The sequence below is a fragment of the Apus apus genome, chromosome 2 (assembly GCF_020740795.1).
Source record: "Apus apus isolate bApuApu2 chromosome 2, bApuApu2.pri.cur, whole genome shotgun sequence".
Lineage (NCBI taxonomy): Eukaryota > Metazoa > Chordata > Aves > Apodiformes > Apodidae > Apus > Apus apus.
The window spans coordinates 12427545-12449378 of NC_067283.1; the positions used below are offsets into that span (position 1 = coordinate 12427545).

General features: G+C 34.0%; 1 protein-coding gene across 4 annotated transcripts in view; it reads left to right on the plus strand.

Annotated features, from left to right (window-relative positions):
- PFKP (phosphofructokinase, platelet) overlaps positions 1–21834 on the plus strand; it is a 43266-nt gene that overhangs the window by 19561 nt on the left and 1871 nt on the right. For 2 of the 4 annotated variants that reach the window (XM_051612936.1, XM_051612938.1), the window contains 16 exons: positions 147–312; positions 906–950; positions 1050–1158; positions 1612–1707; positions 3167–3259; positions 3623–3748; positions 4339–4403; positions 5103–5172; positions 7256–7402; positions 8247–8317; positions 8760–8847; positions 9813–9965; positions 18167–18331; positions 19425–19486; positions 20344–20455; positions 21731–21830. In XM_051612936.1, the coding sequence (XP_051468896.1) occupies positions 147–312; positions 906–950; positions 1050–1158; positions 1612–1707; positions 3167–3259; positions 3623–3748; positions 4339–4403; positions 5103–5172; positions 7256–7402; positions 8247–8317; positions 8760–8847; positions 9813–9965; positions 18167–18331; positions 19425–19486; positions 20344–20455; positions 21731–21830 (1668 nt within the window). Of the gene's footprint in view, positions 1–146; positions 313–905; positions 951–1049; positions 1159–1611; positions 1708–3166; positions 3260–3622; positions 3749–4338; positions 4404–5102; positions 5173–7255; positions 7403–8246; positions 8318–8759; positions 8848–9812; positions 9966–15730; positions 15884–18166; positions 18332–19424; positions 19487–20343; positions 20456–21730; positions 21831–21834 lie in introns of all 4 variants that reach the window. The other 2 variants (XM_051612939.1, XM_051612937.1) reach the window with 2 other exon arrangements.

Genomic DNA, 21834 nt, shown 5'->3' on the forward strand with positions numbered 1-21834 from the left:
ATACCTAAGCATAATTTAATGTTTGAATATGTTTAATTTATAAAAAGTAGAACACCCAAAGAATTGGTCTAAAATGTTTTTGTTGTTGTTGTTTGTTGTTTTTTTTAAAAAAATAAATGGTTCTTTCTCTGGATACTTGCTCACAGGAAAGATTGATCGAGAGGCTGTTAAGAAATATGCTTACCTTAACATTGTGGGAATGGTTGGATCCATAGACAATGACTTCTGTGGCACTGACATGACCATAGGAACTGACTCAGCCTTGCACAGAATCATTGAAGTTGTGGATGCCATCATGACCACTGCTCAGAGGTAAATTTTACATACTATAGAAAACTATAACAAATATACAGTTGTTTATTCTTCAAATCTTGTTTCCTATTGCCATATAGTAGTGGAGGATATAATTTAATTTTAAATATAAGTTAGGTAACTGGTATTTGTAATATTTCGAGGATGGGAATAAAAGCTCTTTTTGGCTGCATACTCTTCTAGAGAAGATCCAGATGTACCTTGAATAGTACAAAATAGCATCTGTTTGCATATAAGCTTTCTGTAGGTAAAATTTAAGCAATTAGTTTTTTGGGGGTTTTATTAGACAGCTATATCATTACAGTTCTTAACTATGGGTTTGCATCATTTACATTTCTAATGTATTTCACCTCTTATCTTCTAACTGCCTTTACGTGTTTTAGAAGAAAGTAGTAGTAAATATGAATTATGTACTGAAGATATGTAATTTAAAATACATTGGTTAATACTGCCCGCTGTTTTGCTAAGGAATTCTGTGCTTGGTAAGTGTAGTAAACACAGGCTTTTTCCTGATATCAGACTCTGATTTTTAGAATCTGGACTGGATTTTTGACTTCCAGTATTACAGTTTTTTTTTTTTCTTGTTTTTACAGCCATCAGAGGACATTTGTTCTGGAGGTAATGGGTAGACACTGTGGGTAAGTATTGTCTTGAGCAGTTTGTGTCTTGTACAGATATAATTATAAAAGATAAGAAATATGAACCATAAATGTCTAATAATTTATTATATTTACTAGGTATCTAGCTCTTGTTAGTGCCTTAGCCTGTGGTGCAGATTGGGTGTTTATTCCTGAATATCCACCAGAAGAAGGATGGGAAGATTCAATGTGTGTTAAGCTTTCAGAGGTAATCTGTTGCTGTGTTTGGGATTCTCTGATGTCTTTGCAGATGTTTGTTTGAAAACCATGATTTAAAATTCACTGATTGAGACTTTCAGCAGCTCTTTGCTTCTGGTGTCACAAATAGTGCTATTTGATCTTAAACGGTACTTTTCCTGCATTCTGCAATTGTTTTGAAGAATTGTATGACCTACTCTAGGGATTACATAAAACTATCCATATACAAGCAGTGTGTATGTTTCCTCATGAATTTGATATAAGACATTTCATTTCATCAATGAAAAGACCTGTGAAGATAAAATATGTAAGAACTCTGAAGTGATCAAGTGTTAGAAATATTTCCTCAAATCCTAGCAGCTTAACACATAGCAATTAATTATAAAATTGTGCTGTAAATTCCTTTTGGTTTTGGTTTGTTTGTTTGTTTCATTATATGGATATGCTTTTATTTCTATTATAGAATCGTGCACGAAAGAAAAGGCTGAATATTATTATTGTAGCTGAAGGAGCTATTGATTGCCACAACAAACCTATAACATCAGAGAAGGTTAAGGATGTAAGTGTCAACATCCTTAAGATGTACTTTCTGTTTTGCTCTTAAGATAATGCTTGTTACTAACAATAACATTTCTGTAAAGTAAATATGTTCCTGCATGGTAGCTTATCACACAGTTTACTGGTTGTATTCTATTTTTGTGCTTTATTATCTGAATCCATAGTCCACTTAAGGAGAATTATTTAAGTAGCCTTTAATTATAACCTTTTGTCCTTGTAATATAAAGCAACAGTCCCAAGCATTTCTACTTCACGGGTGCCTTAACTGGTAGAAAGTCTCAAATCTGCTCACATCAATAATAATAATCTTATATTACATTTATTGTGAGATTCTAATAATGGTCTTTTTCACAGTGAAATAATACTGTCTACTTTGGACAAAGTCATATCACTTTTTTTTCTAAATGGCTGCTTTGCTAAAAAGTTTGTTGCTGTCTACGATTAAAAAAAACTTGTGAGCTTAAATTACTCTGTTTGTTTTGCAAAGGGTCCCTTAAGAAAAGAAGTTGAAAAATAATCATTGGCAGGAAGGAGCCATGGACACTTTGACTTTACCTAGGGTTTATTTGTCCTGTGACTATGAGGTTTTGTTTTGTACAGCTGTTTGAGAGTGATCTTTGATTCTTCATTCAGAATTGCTGTTTTATGAAGCAAAATTTAGCACCAGTCAGTTTTAAGTGTGCAAACAGCAGATGGCTGTTATGCATTTATGGAAGAAACATAACTTGCTTGCTACAAATTTCAGCCAGTTAAAATGTAAAAGACCCTCTAAATACCAGGCATAGATTATTTTGTAATTAACTTCTGAATTTTTTTTCTTCTGTATGGTATCCAGTACTTATTCCTAATCTTACATGCTCACTGAAGATGTATTAATAAAACATGTCTTTCTGTGCCTTTAGAGTGGATATGTAACAGAGGAAATGGAAAAAAAAAAAGACCAAATTAAATAGTTTTTGTTTGGTTTGGTTTTATTTTAATTATTACTTTTCTTTCAAGTTTTAAAAACCTTGTCAGTTAAGTTTAGAAGTGATCTAAAGTTTGACTCAGAATCATTTTGGCTGTGTAACCTTGCACATAGATGAAACATGGAGCAAATAAAAGACTGTAATTGAACTTCTTTCAAATATTCTAATTATAATGTTTAGACTTGGTTTTATAAGGCTGAGGACTGTGCATGATGAAGCCATTATAACTACAGTGAAAACATTGCAATCTAAGCCAGTGTTTCATCATTATTCAATAAAATGCTCCTTTATATTAGGAACTGGGAGTTGAGTTCTAGGTTAGGAATAAACTAAAGACTGGCTTATCTTCTATAGTATCTTCATTACTTTTGAAGCACTCATGTATAGTATATATAAAATTCTATTATTCCAATAGCTCATAAAGCAGAGTAATGCTAACACGTGTATAATCATGATGATAATAAACCCACTGTATTTTTAAATCCTTTGCAGCTTGTGGTTCAGCGACTTGGCTTTGACACTCGAGTAACTATCTTGGGTCATGTGCAAAGAGGTGGAACCCCTTCAGCTTTTGACAGAATTTTGGTGAGTGAACCTAAAATAATTACTCATGGCATCTTGTAGTACAACTACATTTTGATTGTTTATTTGAGGGTGGAGTGGTTATTCGCTTGACAAAACCAATTATTTTCTCAGATTAACTTTCTGAATAGCTCAAATTCAGAATAGTGAAGCACTTAATGTAAAGAAATCTGTATTAGGATTAAAAAGCAAAGCTGCAAGAACAATTGTCCATACTTAAGGGTATTAAACAGCCTATGACATTTTCACCTACCAAGGAATATTTGGCTTCAGCTTGATTTACAGAGAAATCATGACCATTTGTGTGATTGGAAACCTTTTGCTTTTAAGTGCTTGCTTCAACACACAATCACTCTCTGTTTTCAGGCAAGTCGTATGGGTGTGGAAGCTGTTCTTGCCCTTTTAGAAGCTACTCCAGCTACCCCTGCCTGTGTCGTGTCCCTGTGTGGAAACCAGTCTGTTCGTCTGCCGTTGATGGAGTGTGTGCAGATGGTGAGTTTCTGGCCAAAAGCCAATTTATCATTACTCATTAACTACAACAGAGTAGTGTCTACAATAATTGTCTATTGTCATTAAAACACTGGTGGGAATGTGTGCAGCACTTTCCCACATTTGAGAATCATGAATTTAATGTGTGTTTTCTATGTGTTATTACTTATTTGTGAATAGATGAAAAATAAATATATGTATTTTTAATTTATTTAAAAATTTAATCTCAGATCTTTTCTACACCAAATTCTTCAGATGCTTGCATCCATTTACATGTCGTACACAACAGTCAGGTGCACTAAAAATGTTCAGCTTGAAATAAAAAAAAGAAAACACAGATTAGATACATGGATTATTTTTTCCCCTCTGGAAGGCTTTAGGTGTCTGCTTCTACTTTTTTCTTCTCTTGTCCTCTGTAATTTATGCTGTGATTGAGAGGTAGCTCATAAATTAATGAAATGTCAATTTTTATTTTTTTTTTTTTTTTTTACTTTGGAAAGCTATTTCAGAATGATCTGTTTACTGTAATATATTATATAATCAACTTCCTCTGTTTTTTAAATATATTGAGTAACCAGCTTGTTTTTTTTTAGACTCAAGAAGTCCAGAAGGCAATGGATGAGGGAAGATTTGTTGAGGCTGTGAGACTCCGTGGAAGGTATGGCCAATAACTTGTACCAATTTATTTGCTCTAGAAAAACTGATTCCTTTGCTGTTCTGCTGGCACTTGACATTTTATTTTAAATAATTTTTCTATGTTTTTATGTATTTGAGACTACTAGAGGAGACAGAAGAGATGCTTCAGAAGAATAATTGAAATTCTTATCTGTGTAAAAGCATGTAAAACAAAGAAAACTAATACAATATTTTGTCAGACTAGTGACTGATGCTAGGCTAACTAATCACAAAGAAAAGAGCTGCTGTGTTGTATGAGCTGACTGGTAGCAACAATATGTTTGTTTATTCAAGATTTTGAGGCCAGTCCTGTGAGCTTGTTTGTAAGTAGCTGGTAGTTTTCCAACAGTAATGTGGAGGGAAATGTTCTGCATTCTTATATGTCAACAGGGCATTTTCTGTTTGAAGTCATTTGATAATGAAGTGCTTTATCCCTGATCTATACAGCTAAGTTGCCAGCTATATAATAATTTTATATTTGTTCACTATTATCTTACAGAACTGAATATTTTCCAGTATTCTCTCATTTCTAGTTTTTATCATGTTTTACATTTTTAATAACTTTTTTGCTAGTATGACATACCTGTTTTTTAAAGTTTCCAAAAAATCCAACTGTGTCTTTAAAATAACTGTTAGTTGAAAGAGTTGCTCTTTTATTTATCTTATTCACTTATTTATTTAGGAGCTTTGAAAACAACCTTAACACCTACAAATTACTGTCACACAAAAAACCAGATGCTGAGCTTCCAAAGGTAAGGGTTTGGGGTTTTTTGAGTGTGCAATGCATGTCTGCTTTTGTGGTATCTTATCAAATAGTGGTTTTCTTCTTCTTTCCCCCAATCCTGCCTTAATAGTCTCTTCAAACCTATGCCATGGGATATTTTATAAAATTAGGTAAATTTATGGGAATTAATGGATGGAATAGTGAAGACAAATGCATCATCACATTTACCTGATCTAATATGTCACTGCATAATACAGCAGTGGACGTTTAGTTCTTCTTTTCTTTGTAAGTCGCATATAAAAGGAAATTTGGATTTATTGGGAAGCAGACACTAAATGTTATGTGCAAACAAGTTTCAAACAGGATTTTTTTGTTTTCATTAATGATTTACTGAATAATTCTGGTTTTGACCATAGTTGGTGACTCTGGTTACTGGTAAATTCCTTTTCTAATTGTGGTTTGTAACGATTTGTATCTCATTTGCATGATTATGTTACTGTTATGTTTTCTGGATTTATTTTTCAAATTAAATATATGAGTATAATATTCTCAATATTATAAAGAATAAAAATTGTAGTGAAAATAGGTAACGTTCATTTGAGTAGCTGACGTGTTTGGAAATTCTGTGGATAGCAAGTAACACAATCACAACTAGCCGTTTTAGTTAACAAAAATTGCCTTGTAATATGTAATGGAAAACTTCACACAGTAAAGGAAACTTGGTTACAGATTAAAAGTCATAGCAGAAGCTTTCAAGGAGATTACGTTAAAAGAACTAGTTTTACCTAAACATAAACCTTATTTATGTTTTACCTAAATATAAATAAAAGAAAGTATGTAGACCAAAGTTATTTGACATACCTGCCAAAATGGTCATTTTTTTAAAAAAAAGGTTGTTTGACCTTCAAGAGATCCAAGAATTCAAGATTTTTTTGATGGATAATTCAGCATTTGCTTTGCTAGATCAGGTGTGTGTGTGTTGTTGTTGTTTTTTTCTCTACACCCATGCAAATATAGAACTGTTAACACTGGGCTAACTTTGTCATTGGAATCAAATGTAGACCACTTGTAGTTATTAACTACTTGGATTTGACCGCACTAGAGAAATCTCTGTGCTTCAGTAAAAGGGGTTGGATGGGAATTAAAAAGCAAATGACATGTGTGTGTCACGGGAACTGAGGAAAAGACTAAGCTGATCAGATCACTAAAGCCTACGGAATCATCTGCTTCAGCTGTGTTGCTGCACACTGATACTTTGCTGCCTGTGTTTCCTTTGCATTTTTCTCTAATCTTTTGATTGTGCCAGAGCTAAAACAGAAACCACATACAATCTGTTTTGGGTTCTTTTTCTTTTCTTTTTTTTTTCCTTTTTTTTTTTTTTTTTTTAATTGCAAGAGATTCCATGATCATTACCTAACAATGGTTCTCTTTGGTTTTGTTTTGTATTCTCATATCCAAGATGAAGCTAGTAACTTCTAGCCCTTCCACAGGACCAATTTATTACAATTCTGTCATTTTGTTATTAGGAAATGCTTTTAAAACTACCATAATCTGAAAATATATTGTATTACAAAATATGCTGAGTTCTCCTGTTTACTGCTATATTGTCAACTGCTCTAAAAACCTGGTTGTTATTTTAATTTAAAAGTGGTTTTATGTTCTGCTTTGCATCGTACTGATGATATACACCAAACTGCTGTCGTGATAGAATCAGTTCCTACTCTCTTCTTGGATACTCCAGGTTTTTTTTCAATAAAACTACTGCTTTGATTACATGAAACTGGTTGAATAATTCAGGGTATTTTGTTTCTTGAACCTAGCTGAGCTAGAATATAAAAACCTGAATAACTTAACCTGAAAACCAAATGAAAATGTGATGAAGTCTAATTTAAAAACATTCTTTTTTTTTAAGCTGTTTGTTTCTTTGTGATATTCTCCAAATGTGGGAATATGCGTATGTATCTTCTAGTTAGCTTTAGATTTTGCATGGTTTGAAATTGATGGTTTTGAAATTTCTTACCCTACATTCCAATATTTAGCAACTGGTATGATGGACAAATGAACATGTAGAAATTAAATTACTTACTAAACATTACTTTTTTCTCTTGCAGACTAATTTTAATGTGGCAGTTTTAAATGTTGGTGCCCCTGCAGCTGGAATGAATGCTGCAGTGAGGGCTGCAGTGAGAGTTGGCATAACTGAAGGCCATAAAATGTTTGCTGTCATTGATGGATTTGAAGGTTTTTCTAGAGGGAAGGTCAGTATTACGTGTGGATTACATAGTGATATGTATCCCATCCCACATCACAACCTGTATGTTCTTAGAAGGTGCGTTCTGTTGTAACTGTTGTGGGAACTGATTCTGTAAGTTCTTTTATTTCAGAAAGATATATAAACCCCAAATTTTGACTGTATTTCTCAGCTAATAAAGTCTATAGATTCATTTATCTTTAGTATTGATAATCACATGCTGTAGAGCTGCAAAATGAATTCAAATGAATCTTAACTTCATATTTTGATCAACATTTAGCATATGGGAGGTTATCCACAGAATAGCAGAAGAATCACTGATTCTGTGTGATGAATTGTTGTGTCTGCGTTTCTTTCCTATAAGAAACGTTGCAGTGGGGCTTTTTGAGTCAGGAACCTTCACCCCCCCATGCGAGTTGGATTCTTCCATTTTCCACTTTTAAATGTTAAGTGTCAGCTGATATACTGAGGAGAAACTGGATGTAAGACTTAGGATTTCTATGCCTAGCTGGAGGCATGGGTTCCAAAACTAACTTCAAAGACCTAGTTTTGCATTTTTGTGTTTCACATTTGGTAGGAGATAGTGTGAAAACAGGATCATGATAGGAAACAAGGAGACAGGTTGCATCATGGTCTGGAAAAAAAACCCAACAAATCAAATGGAAAGGAGTTGGTAGAAATTAAAGAGAAACAGTTAACCTCTTGATGCTCTTTTCTTTTTTTGCCAAGTTAATTTTTGGTGCTTTCTGTGCCCAACAACTTGTTCCAAAAGCTTTACCTGAAGTAGTACCTGATGGTTGCTGCACTGTTTACTTCAAGAGAAGTAATTGGATAATTACTTTTATTTAAAGATAAAGGAAATCAGCTGGGGAGATGTTGGAGGCTGGACTGGTCAAGGAGGATCAATTCTTGGTACAAAACGGTAATGTCAATATTTTGCCTATTGATATGATGAATTCTAGTATTTTATGTAACTAGTGGTGATTCCATGCTCTCTTCCTTCCACAAGATATTTTAAGTCCTCAATTTTGTTTTGGTTTATTCGTTAATTGTTATGTTCCAACTTGAGTATCTTTATAGTACTGTACCAGCTCTGAAGAGAGAATGAAAATAGGAGTAGGGACCTCAACTTAAAAATTTCCTGGAGTCCTTACACTGACAAGGATTACAAATCGGAACTTCTTTACAACTGACATGATTCCTTACTGGTTGTCAGGAAGAATTATTTGTATAGATAAACTTGTAAACCAAAAAATATTGCATTGCCTGCTCTTTTTTACTGTTTCAGCTTAGTAATTAGTTCTTATTGCTTAGTTCTTATTGTACCTTGTTTTTATTTTTATTTTGATCTAATAATTTTTTAGTACGCTTCCTGCAAAATATTTGGAGAAGATTGCTGACCAGATGCGCACTAACAACATTAACGCCCTTATGGTTATTGGTGGATTTGAGGTACACTGAAATGTCTAGTTATGTCTAAGTACAATAGAATCCCTAACAAAAGGAACAAACCGTTTAAATTTTTACCCAATCTTCATGTAAACTGTTCTTCGTTATAACTATGTAGTGTTTAACTTATAGTGTTTAGGATCAAAAGTCCTGTCAGTCATTGATTCTGAGGAAAGTTGGCATTCAAGACAGGGACTAGTAGCTGCAAAACAGCATGTGCTGAATGGATAAACCAGGTGAGATAGCATGATAGTATTTTTTTTGTATTTAAAAAAAAACAATAATTAATTATATCAGTAGTGCAAGTTCCAGTCTACACTGTATCAATACTTAGAACATGCTTTTAGAAGTTCTTGACCTTAAATAGTAATTATACTGTGGTCCTTTATTTAAGCCACTCTTTCTCACATAGTGAGAAATAGTGCATTTCAAAATCTGTAATAGACCTAGAGAAGTATTTTGTGGGTTTTTTTATATGTTTCATGTTAATTTCATTTTACCAAAATAATCAATTTTTGAGACCTGGAGTCAGGAAAGTATTTTGCCCACTCTTTCCAGAGAAGAATATGCTTATTGCTTCCTGATAAGGAAGGAATAATATTTTTTTTTTTCCAACTTGCTAGGCATGGCCCTAGTTTAGGAATATTAAGATTTTAAATCAGGAGCAACAGTACCTGAAGATTGGGGACCTAGTTTGCAGTATGCTTGTGTCATAGAAAGCACTAATATGTCAAAATTATATTTTCCCTGGAAAACTGATGTTCTGTTTGTTGTTTGTTTTCAAATGTATAAATGTTTTTAATTCTTTCTTTTTTGTCTGTTAGATTTTAGTGAGTCCTTAGTACTTTGACTTGCTGAAGTGTGCTGTGGTAGAAATGGCTCCCCCTGTGGCCCTTTCCATTTATCAGTCCAACTTTACCCTTAATTTTTTCCATCCTAATTTTTCACCCAATGCCTGTGCCCAACAGGCATACCTCGGACTTCTGGAATTGTCAGCTGCCCGAGAGAAATATGACGAATTCTGTGTTCCCATGGTTATGGTTCCTGCAACTGTATCCAACAATGTACCGGGTTCAGATTTCAGCATTGGTGCAGATACTGCTCTGAACACTATAACTGATGTAAGTCTATTCAGGTGTGTGCGCTTACTAACAAAGCAGTTCTGGTTGAAACTGACTAAATTGGCTAGACCTGGATATTTTTATAGACCAGACCTTGGAAATGTAATCTGGAAAATGATACAGTGACTTGATATACCCACATTCATAATACCTATTTAAAAAAAACAGTTTAGGATCCCAAATGCTTCCATTAGGTTTCCTGTGAAACTGCCATGACCTGTACATATGTAAGCTACAAAAGAAAATTACATATGTCTATTATACATGGAAGAAAGAAACCTAAAGCTAAGATTTGATCATCATTTGATGCACTGGAGAGGGAAAAATCCCTATTATGTGTGAAGTATTAGTACACGCAGCTGTAAAAAATGCGGCGTGAATGTTGTTCTGTTCAGAAAGAGATCCTTATTTATGTATGAAACTTTCTCTAATAGAGAGTGTAAGATCCATGTATCTCTAATATACAGGAATAACATGCATTCTGCCAGTAGAGATTTTAAAAAAACAGTTGAGACGTATCATAAATTCTTTTTAAAAATCAAATCCAGTTATACAATGTAAAAAAACCCACAAATGATTGATTTATACTAAACTTAGCTGTATAGAAAGAGCATTGTCAAACACCACACAAATGAGGTTCTCAGGCATGCACATTTACAGTTCATCAGAATCACTTAAGCAGCATTAATCTATCATATCTCTATTAAGAGAAGCAATTCTGTTTCTGTATATTCAGACATAATTATGTTTTTGAAATAGTAACAGTAACATTACTCTTCTTTCATTTTTTTCTTTTCAGCACAATCTGCAGACATATTACAGATACAGTTGCAGACTGTTCATAGTTGAAAACACAGTAAAGACCTAATAAAGCATTTGTATTCAAAATTGAGTTTTTTCTTATAAAGAAGAAACAGAATTATTTCATACTTGCTTACTGAATTACAATGAATTACCATATTTTGTTACAAGTGCCACTTTCTGATTTTTGTCTCCAGCCAAGTTGGAGCAGAATGTAGATTTTTTTTTCACTGATTGTAGATATTGAGCTAGATTTTTACAAGTGGAAAATAATGAGCAAGGTGCTCATGTAAAATGGGAAAAAGAATTTTAATGCCTCTGAAAACAAAATGTCAGTTCTTCTATAATTCTGATATATTTGAAAATTTTAATCATGGTATTCTTTTCAGAAATTTGAAGGATTCCTCACATGCTGTCAGCTTCAAGAGCACTAACATAATTTTTCACCTGTTTTATTTTTACCTCACCAACATAAATACTTTTATCTTTAGCAAAATAAGCACTTGAGTTAGGAATTTCAGTTTCCTTAACTATTGCTTTGAACAAGACCATAAACTAACTAAAATTTATACTGAATTATTTTTTATAGACTACTTAGGTTATAAATGTTGATGTTTCCAGTTCTGGTAAATAAAAATATCTCTCCAAAATGATTTGTCACAAATTAAGGTGAGTAAAATGATTGTGCATAACACCTACTTTTCTTCTTTTCTTTTCTTCTTAAGCTTTGTTTACTTAACTTGCTTCTTTTTAAAGTTTATTTCATGTAGAGTTGGATACATCATAGTCAGTCTCTCTTGTTATATTTTGCATTATACTAGGTTCATAGATACCATCCACCTTCATTAGATAATAAAATGTCAGTATCTCCATATTTTCAATGTACTAGTTGAAAACTTTTCAAACTGTTTTTTTTTACTAATAGCTTTTTTCTTGGTTTTGTGTTTTATTTTGCCTAGATTTTTCTCTGGAATAAATATGAAATATAATGGCTTTGTAAGATTTAGGTTCAGTCCAATGGAAAATTAAGCTGGGTTCTTTTTAGGGGTGAAGGAGCAGACTTTTGTGTTGGAGAAACATTTCTGCTTGGTATCTTTTCAGTTTTCTGCTGTGATTGTTTGAACATAATTCACTACAACTGATAATGAAAAATATATCCTTTCATTCCTGTGTTGTATGTTCAGATCAGGTTCAGTAGTGATGATTCCCCCTATTAAACGTGACTGATAGACTGCATACAAGTCATACAACTGACTGTGGTAAAGCAAAGTAGCAAGCAGACATGAATGTCCACTATATCTAGTTTATAGCATTTTTATTCCTTTTGCCACTGTTAGGTGAGTAAATGCACCATAGTTTTCAATGTTCTCAGATTAGTACTTTTTACAAACACCACAATATCATGACACTTAGTTTTTCTGTGGTACTGTTCTTATTTCTGAGTTCTTGAAAAGTTTTAGTAAGGTAAGTACATTTCTGTTGATTAATGAGGCCTTTTTAATGTCTGGCATTACTAGACACTTGTCATTGTTTGATTGTTTGAAACTTGTCAAGGCATGTAAATTTTACCTTGAGACATTTGCAGATAAAATGTATTGAAGTGCTGTATTTAAAAAGAGAAATACTAAAAACCAGGCCAACAGATACATAACATCTGAATAAGAGATTAGACAAGAGTGTGGTTTTCCCTAAGTCGTGGATAGTGGATTGTACATTTCTCAATAATTAGAATTTAGATTCTGTAACAGATTCTGAGACCGTCTTGAAGTGCTCAATTTTTTTCCTTTTTTGTTTTAAAATACAGGCTTCTGATCACTTCAATAGTAGGATTTTGTTTGGTTTTGAAGAGTGTTTAAAATTTGTCTTCTGCTCTATTCTTTACTTCAGTTTTTAGAATATAAGTGAGAATAATTGTCAATGAAAACTCCACAATATGAAATAACTGGTGAAAGCTGGAGGGTTCTGTACCTGAAAAGGGTGTACTTAAGGCTTGTATATCCAGATAGGCAAAATAAATTATTTAGAACTGCAGGCTAAGAAGATGAACTTTCACTTCTCTGTGAAAAGAAGCACCAGTAAAGTAACATAATGTAAATACCTTTACTGTATATTCCGAACTCCAGGTTGCTAGTCCAGTGAAATGAATAGACTATTATTTCATACAGAAGAGCTCTGGAATGTGAAAATGAAGTGGTTTTTTTCCTGTATAACAAGTAAGGGTAGAAATTTTTTTTTAAATGAAAATTAGATTGCTTAATACTGATCGAAAAGAGGCATTAGCAATAAATTTTGCAGCTGGAATTATAAGCAGAGAACTACTGTGTAATTAAGTGGAATAAATAAAAAGACTCAATCCACTGCGGAACATGGAAAGAGATCTGAAAATTTAATTTGAAAACAAAACCTACAAAAGGAAACTGATGGAAAGAGGAATAAACCAGAATAAGGTATGGAAGAATATTAATTTGATTTAGGAGATGTAGAAATAAATGGGAAAATTTCAAGAAAAGGTATCAGCTAGAGATGGAGAAAAACAGAACCTGACAAAGAAAGATGCTGAAACTCTCATGTTTTTCTTTGAGAATCTGCCTTTTCCTTTCATCACATGGAAGGAGGTACGAGTTGATCAGTTGGTTTTGTGAGAAAAGAATTGCATACACCACAAGAAGACCCTTTCTCACTGAGGAGCAAATGAAGCTAGAGTTAGATTGCCCTGATGCAATCTCCATGCAGTTTCCTTGAAAAACAGACTTCAGTACGCTCTCTGTCCTGGTACTAGTGTATGTGGTTCCACGTTAGCCTGAACTAGAAAGCTGAAAATTATCCTGGCCAAGCTAGCTAACCAATTAATTTATCATCCAGGTCAGTTCTAGCAACAGCTGAATGTGGATCTAGGAGTAAGTCTATCCCTTTCATGGCTTTTTGCATTTTTATCAACATGAAGTCTACAAACCACAGTCTTTGCTTGACTGCCTGTATTTTTATAAATTATCCTTAGTTATGGCAATACCCTTTTTAATTACATAAATATAGTAAAAGGGTGTGAAAGGGTGAAATCAGTTTATTGACATGGTACAGTATGTCTCTATGATCTTACTGTAGTACATATTAAAAAAAAAACACATTGCAAAACAATTATTAAACTACTGATCTCTTGTTTGCCCTTTATTATTATTAAATGACCCTTTATTGAAAGAAATTTCGTATTTTGCTGCATTTATTTGAAGATGTTGCATATAATGATCTAATGCTCATGCTTGGTGAAGGTACAGTCTTTGGATATGTTTGCTGAAATAACTTGCATCAAATAAAATGGCAATATTTAATGCAAGTAAAACATATCTTAACTGCATCCTAACATATCATAAATGCAGACTAACCAATCGTGTTAGTTATTGCTCTAAATCTCCCTTCAACTTGGTTTCCCAAAAGTCTCAATATAAAACTTTTTTGAGAAACTCATGTTTTGTGGATCTCCAGAAGCATTCTCCAGAAGTGTTTTTACCAAAACACTGCAACTCAGTGTGTATCTTTATTTTTCAGTAGAAGTTAATCTTGAAAGCATCCTGAGTGAGCCGAGTTGGGTTTGGCAGTTACTGACATTTTCTCAGTGAAGCCTCATCCACTCTAAAAAATGTAAAATCTATTTGTTGCTCCTATGGCTATACTGCTTCTCAGAGCTACAGGTCTGAAAGTGCAGTCTGTTCAACTTTTTCAGATTTAAACTGGAAATTCATCATAGTACTGAGCTTAATTGGAAGTTTCACATGAGATAGGCTTTAGAAAGTCAGTTTGCACTTCATACACCTACTGCCATATATCCTGGGTCTGCTTTATCTACAAAAAAAATCCAGAGAGCAGAACTCCCACAAGTGATTTCCACCCCCCCCCCTCCCATAGTCTTTTCCTAAGTTATTATTTAAATCAGTCACTGTATAGCTATTTCTGGAGATAGCTTGATAGCTGTCTAGTAATTTGATCTGCAATAGTTTGCTTCTCCGAACTGATTCCAGAAATTGAAAAGATGAGCCTTCTGTGAACATCAGTCCTTTCTGGGAGAAAAAGATGAAGAAAAGCATAACACACTATGTAATCAGGCTTTCCTGTGCAAAGATGTTACATAGGCAGCTTGAAAATTGCCACACACCAGAGATGCTGATTAGTTTCGATTAGAAAAAACTGGAATAATGTAACTAAAAAAAAAATAAAATGTTTACTGACTTCAACCAGCTGCACCATCTTAACCTTTAAGTATTATTTTGACATCTATGAGGAACACCTAATCCTTTTCACATGATTATTTATTTTATAGTGTTTGGAATCTTACCAAGGACCTACAGATGCTTTCCAAAGAATCTTTGAACTGTACTTGCAAACTTTATGAATGCGCCTGTGTGCACATCTTCCTGATTTTTCCCGGACCTATGTCCAGTCTATGTGCATAGAAGCAGATGTGTGATGTTGATAGAATCTTGGAAGATGTAGGCAAAACTTCTTTACTTGGTGGAAATAGATTTGTCTTGACTTTGTGAGATAACATAGTTTCTTAAAAAGCAGTTTTCTTTAAGCACTTCCTTCAAGTTGTAGGTATTCTATTAGTTAACTTCCTAAACTCCTTAACATGTAGAAACTTGGTTCTTTTAAGTGGTTTCTTGTGGAATGATTTCTGGTCTATCTTTATGCTGTCTTTCTGCCCAACTGCTTCAGACCTCTCTACTGTGCATACTTCACATTCGCTCTGTATTAACTTGCACTAATATTCTGCATTTATTCCAAGAGCATTGTGCCAATGCAACCCCAGTGCACTGTTGTGGTATGTACAGGATATCCACTCCCAAATAATCTCACCAATTGTATTTACTTGGGCCAATGGACAGCCAAATTTACCATCACATGCAAGGAGTCATTAACAGAGCAATACAAAGACCAGGAATGTATCACTCATACTTGTACCACTGCTTCAGGCCTATGAGAGTTGTCTGCAGCTACACGAGGCACGTTCCTGCTATGAGGAGTTTTGCGTACCTATCTGTGTGTTGCCTGCTACTATTAGCAACAATGTGCCAGGCACAGACTTTAGCATTGGTGCTGACACTGCCTTGAATGCTATTGTGGAGGTAAGACTGCATATCTTTTAAAAGTTAAGATGGTAAAATATGTAAGATAAGGATACCAGAAGACCTTGAAATGTCTAGTTTTCTGAAATAATTCAGTTACTGCATTTTTAAATTGATTTATAATTAAGAAGTTTTCCAAGATTGATTAAAGATTAACCTAATAAAAAATCATTGTTTTATGTTTAACTTTTGGGGACTCTTTTGTCATCCAAGACTGCTGCATTAGTGCTTAGGGCATCTGCTTTTACTGAGAATAAAATTTGCCTGTGATTCGGCTTTTTGTCTTGCGTAGCTCCTAAGCATTACTCAGGTGTAAGAGGAAAGCATGTGTTTTATAAATAAATGACACACTTACTGCATGGGCTAATGACTATGCTCCGTGCAGTAGGGCATGTCAAGTACATGGTTAACACTAAACAGATTAATAATCCCATAGGCTGCATTAGGCTTAACATACATTAGGTGCATATAAATACATGCATAGTACAAGCAGCTAAGTCTGTCACTGATCCTAACGAGGCCAGAACTTGCTATGCATGAGTTTTCCATTTCAGTCAGAGCAATTAGTTTCCCATAGCTTTTTCCCTTGAGTACAACTGCTGTGTATGAACTCTTTTAAGTTCTTTACTATCCTATTGAGTCAGCTGGAGCCACAGCAGGGAATTGAGGTCTAATGCAAGCAAATGAGTAAACCACTGAAGAGCTCTGGGTTTTGTCAAACCCCACATTATCAATCCATGTAACTAATTATGAAGTAATTGGCCAAGAAAGTCAGAGATCCATGGGTTTCAGAAATGCAGGTTTGTTGTTCTGGTCTGATACAGAGTCATTTATATGGGCTGAAAAAGCTCCAGTCAAAAATTGAAAGAGGTGTGTCAGATTACATTATGGCCTGGTCTTTGGGAATGCAGTGCAGCATCCGTGAGGTGAAGATCACCTAAGAGGTAGTGTGGGTACATTCTAGCAATGCATCATAGGCAGGACACTTGTACTTATACCACTCCATTAGCTGCTTCTATAAATGTCAGGCTAAGTCTGCTAATTATGACTGAGCAATTTTAACAGTGATGCACCTGTAAAAGTGAAAACCTGAAAACAGTGGGAGAAAATTGTATTATTGCTGCTTCCTTTTATTTGATGTATTATTAATTTGTACAGCTTTCAGTAATACTCTCAGTAAAAAAATAAACATGTTATCATAATTCAGTTTTCAAGATGATGAACTTTCCAGGTACTTTTATTTTTCATTTTTACTCAACAGAACTGGTGTAGGGACAAGTACATCAGTTTTGCAAAATTATTTATTTATTTTAAAGACATAAAAAGAAAGTGTATCTTTTTCTTACTTTCTAAAATTATGATACATTATCTGATTACTTTAAAATAAATTTGAAGGGTAGAAAAACTCATTCTAGGAAATGAGAGTTTGCCAAATAGCTTTTTGAGTATTATTAAAACCTGGATATGCATAGTAACCTTGTTCCTAGGTTTCTTCCTAAGTATCCTAGGCCCTACCACACTGAAGATTTTCTGTTATTTTTTAAGTCTCTTAGGCAGCTCTAATAAACTTTTATTTTAATTGGTGGCACGTAAGCAACAGATCTCTTTGTAGAGAACATTTCTTATGGTGGTCAGAGTAAGATGCACGTGGAGATTGCAGTCTCTATAGTAAGTATGTACCTATTAATATTTTTTTTAAAAAAGCTCCAGTAGTGCTTGAAAGAATAACATTTATGTAGATATCATTATTGGAAAATAAAAAATAGGGCAAAACATGCTCAGGACTTAAGTTCAAGAACCTGAAGTTCAAGTAGGGTTGGAAATGCAGTGAATTTTAAAATTAATTCAAAGAAGAAATAAACTCTTCAGTAATGAAGAGAGTTAAAGCAAAGAAGTGAAACTTACTCATGCCAGAGTTAATTAAAAAGCTCCTTTATATCTATTTGTATCTCTGCTAGAAAACATATCACAGCTTTTATTTCCATGCACAAACCACAATTAATTCTTGTTTTAGTATTTGCAGGAAGCAAACAATTAAGAGTTGATGGTAGCAAAAGGTTTTATTTTGACTGTGGTGTTCAATGTATGATTTATAAGAATCACTTTATTTGATAATTATTATAGTTAAGTGGATTATGCTATGTTGGAATTTTTAAGGACCTATTTTTTATTATTTTTTTTAACTCTCTTACCAATAAGTGACATAAAATTTCATGACATGTAAGAACATAGACATTCAGGCTCTTTTTTTATCTAAACTTGCAACATCTTGCCTTCAATTAGACGTGTGATCGCATCAAACAATCAGCCAGTGGGACCAAGCGTCGTGTGTTCATCATTGAGACCATGGGTGGTTATTGTGGTTATCTGGCTAACATGGGGGCCCTTGCAGCAGGAGCAGATGCTGCCTACATCTTTGAAGAACAGTTTGATATTCGGGAGCTCCAGGTATAGAGCACTAGGAATGTTCTCCTCATTTTTAAGTAGATGCTGAAATTGTTGTACTTGATATAGCGTAATGTGTATATTTGAAGTAGTTGGCTCATGGCACAAAAAACCCAAATGTTTAGGTTGTGTCTAAAACCATAGCACTTTCATGTAATGCCAGTTCTTATGCCATATTATATAAAGGAACAAATTCCCAGCTGTTCTTGGCATCAGATTCTGTTAACTGACAGAACTGTTTTATTAGTCACTTAACACTACCAGGTGAATTGTTTTCATTCCTCTGATTGAAATTCAAGTTACACAAACAGACCTGGACAATTTTAAAAGAAAAAAAAAAGGAAAAAATAAGAAATCTCTTTTCCACTGTATTAGACAGTTATTCATGTCAGAAGCTGAACAGTCTGCCAGGTTTATTAGATACTGACTTTATTACCACAACTATTCAGAGTGTGCTTGGAGGTGTTACTAAAAGAAAGATCTCAGGCTTTAAGGATTACAGATTAGGGTGTAAGCTGGTATGGAATTGCCTACAATGAGGATTTTACGCTTCTGAAGTACTTGGTGCTACCTGCAGTCATGGAAAAATACAAAGCTAAGCAGTTGGAAATTTTCTGAAAGGAGAAGAGGGATAAAATGAATTGCAATTCCTTCCCTGTAGTTTCTCAACTGGAGTGTACTCTTCATGTCATATATGGGAGTACCACCACACCAGCACAGCTCTGTACCTGTACCAGGACTTCTGCAAGGAGTGGGAGTAAGGGCAAGATGTGATCTTTTGTGGGAATGTTTGTATTTTTATATATATATATAGGCATTATCCAACTTAGTGCTGTAACAGTATAGCATACAATAAAAAACCTTTTTTTGCTATTAAAATCAGTTATTTATGATGTGGAGGAAAAATTCAGTTTTAACCCAAGATGAATAACCATACACAGTATATTGTCCTGGATCTCCAAAATCCTCCTGATTATTGGAATTTGCACTAGTACTTAATGTGGAAGGCTTTACAGGAGTTCTCTGGATATGTAGGCTCATTAAAGTTGTTTTAGAGTTCTGTATGGCTTGTTAGAAATACTGTAATTGTTTCTAGGCTAATGTGGAACACTTGACTGAAAAAATGAAAACCAGTATCCAGCGTGGTCTAGTGCTGAGGTGAGTAAAAGTAGCGTTAATAGATGGCATTGGTCTACATTCTTTGATTGTTCCTTAGCATGATAATTTTACAAGGCAGATTTGGGAGCTGTCTGGATGCTCAAGTTAAAAACTTAACTTTTATGTAAATATATTTGCTGTACAATCTAATATTTCATCCCATGTTCAGCCTATTTTCTCATTGGCTTTATTTCTTATCGGAGATTTTTTCTTACTAAAGATAGTGTAAAAATTAGCATATATGTGCACACATGGTATGGCCTTTACTATAAAAATCCTAGACTTTAGGAGATGACACAGAATAAAATACCTTTCAAAAATCAAAACATTTAAAATATGTTGAATAGCATGTTTTAAAATTTTACCTTCTTAAACAGCATGAATCAGCCTGTAGCTTCTTTCTTTCTTGAGCACTTGTTTTCAGTTTGCCAATTAGTGAAGGGCTGAAAAATTAATACCACTATAAATTGTATGAGGATACTATTGTATTTGTTCAGGTTCTACTCGTTACATGACTAGAGTGAAAAAGATATCGTATGTTTACAATATCGGTAAGATCAGGTACTGTTCACTAGCCATGTTTTTATAAAGGGCAAAATGATGGCATTGGATGTCAATGACTTTTTGTTTTAGCACAGTTTTCCTCTGCATAGTGAACTTGCCAGAAATAAAATTATATTTTTCACTACCTTATACAATGGATTCCAAGCGACTTGCTGTATGTGATTAGACAAAAATACCTAAGCCATGATTATTGATATCAGGAAGATGGGAAAAAAATTGTCATTTGGTATCTGTAAAGACATCCGCAATTTACTAGTAAATTTGCTAACCGTGTCTGGCCTTAATCGTTACAGAAATGAGAACTGCAACGAGAACTACACAACTGACTTCATCTACCAGCTGTATTCTGAAGAAGGGAAAGGAGTGTTTGACTGTCGCAAAAATGTATTGGGCCACATGCAGCAGGTAAAAAATGACCTTTACATTACAGACAAGCTTAACTTCAAATAAACAAAGAGCATAAACTATTCAAGCAGTTCAAGCAAGTCTGACTCAGGATTAAAGAAAAGAAAGTTTGTGGATTTTTGTTTTATTGCAATTCCTCCTTAAAAAAAATCTAGGGGAAAAAACACATTAGATTCTTAAAGATTTTCATTTTTATTCCTCTCTTGTCTATATTAATACACAATTACACTTTTAAATACAGCTATCTTATTATAGTAATATATTCTTAGAACACACTGATCTGCTCATCCATAATATATCTCACTTCTGAACCCTGGAAGAGATTTCACTAAGAATATGTGCAGATAGATTGTTCTAGAAGAGAGAATTGTGCTTTTTGTATCTTGCACATTTTTATCTCACCATACTGCTTCTTAGTGGCAAGTTTCTAATTTGGCTACACTAATCATGAAGAGTGAGGTAGTGTAAAAAAAAACACGTGGAGCCAAATTTCTAAAGTATTAGTAGCAAAACAAATGTCGCTCCTTTTAAGTAATTTCAAGCTGTATGTAATTCCCTTTACTCATATACTTTTAGATTATTCAACACTGAGAGTGGCACTTTCTGCATTTACTTTGAAGGTCAAGACAATAGTTAAACAATCTGTAACTATTTGGAACTACTTCACATGTAATTTCAGTCCCATCTACTGGATTGCAAATGGACAGAAAAGTCAGACTTGATGTAGTATAGACAGGGTTTAAAAAAAACAACCACACAAAACACTATTGTTCCCAGAACTAAATAAAGGCTGCTCTAGTACTTGCAATGAAAGCAAATAAAAAAATATAAATTATCATTAGTGTAAGTAGTCCTAATGCAGTTGTTTCATTCTACCTACATATACATCCTAGTATTTCATCCTACTATCAGGCTTCTTCTAACACCTTTCCTTCAACAGTTCCCTGGTTTATATTCTGCTGAAACCGAGTTGTCATGTGGCAGGCAGTGTGATAGCTGGACAATACCTACTGATCAGAATGAAGGGGAATAAATGGAGAAAAACAGTGCCTTTAATTTATCTAAGTGAGAAGTACTGATCCAATGAGAATTCCACAGGTGCTTAGCACAAATTTAATTTTTTTAGCTTGATTTGCATGGCGGGTTATTTTTTTTTTTTCTAAGTGGGGTAAATGGCAGTAAGAAGAGCTGGAGGCAGCCCTTAGCAGAGATGACTGATAAAAGACAAATACTGGTTTGGTAACTCAACTAACCCACGCTTGAATTTTCACACAGGGTGGTGCACCTTCACCGTTTGATAGAAACTTTGGGACAAAGATTTCTGCAAAAGCTATGCAATGGATCTCCAAAAAACTGAAAGAAACCTACCGGAAAGGTGC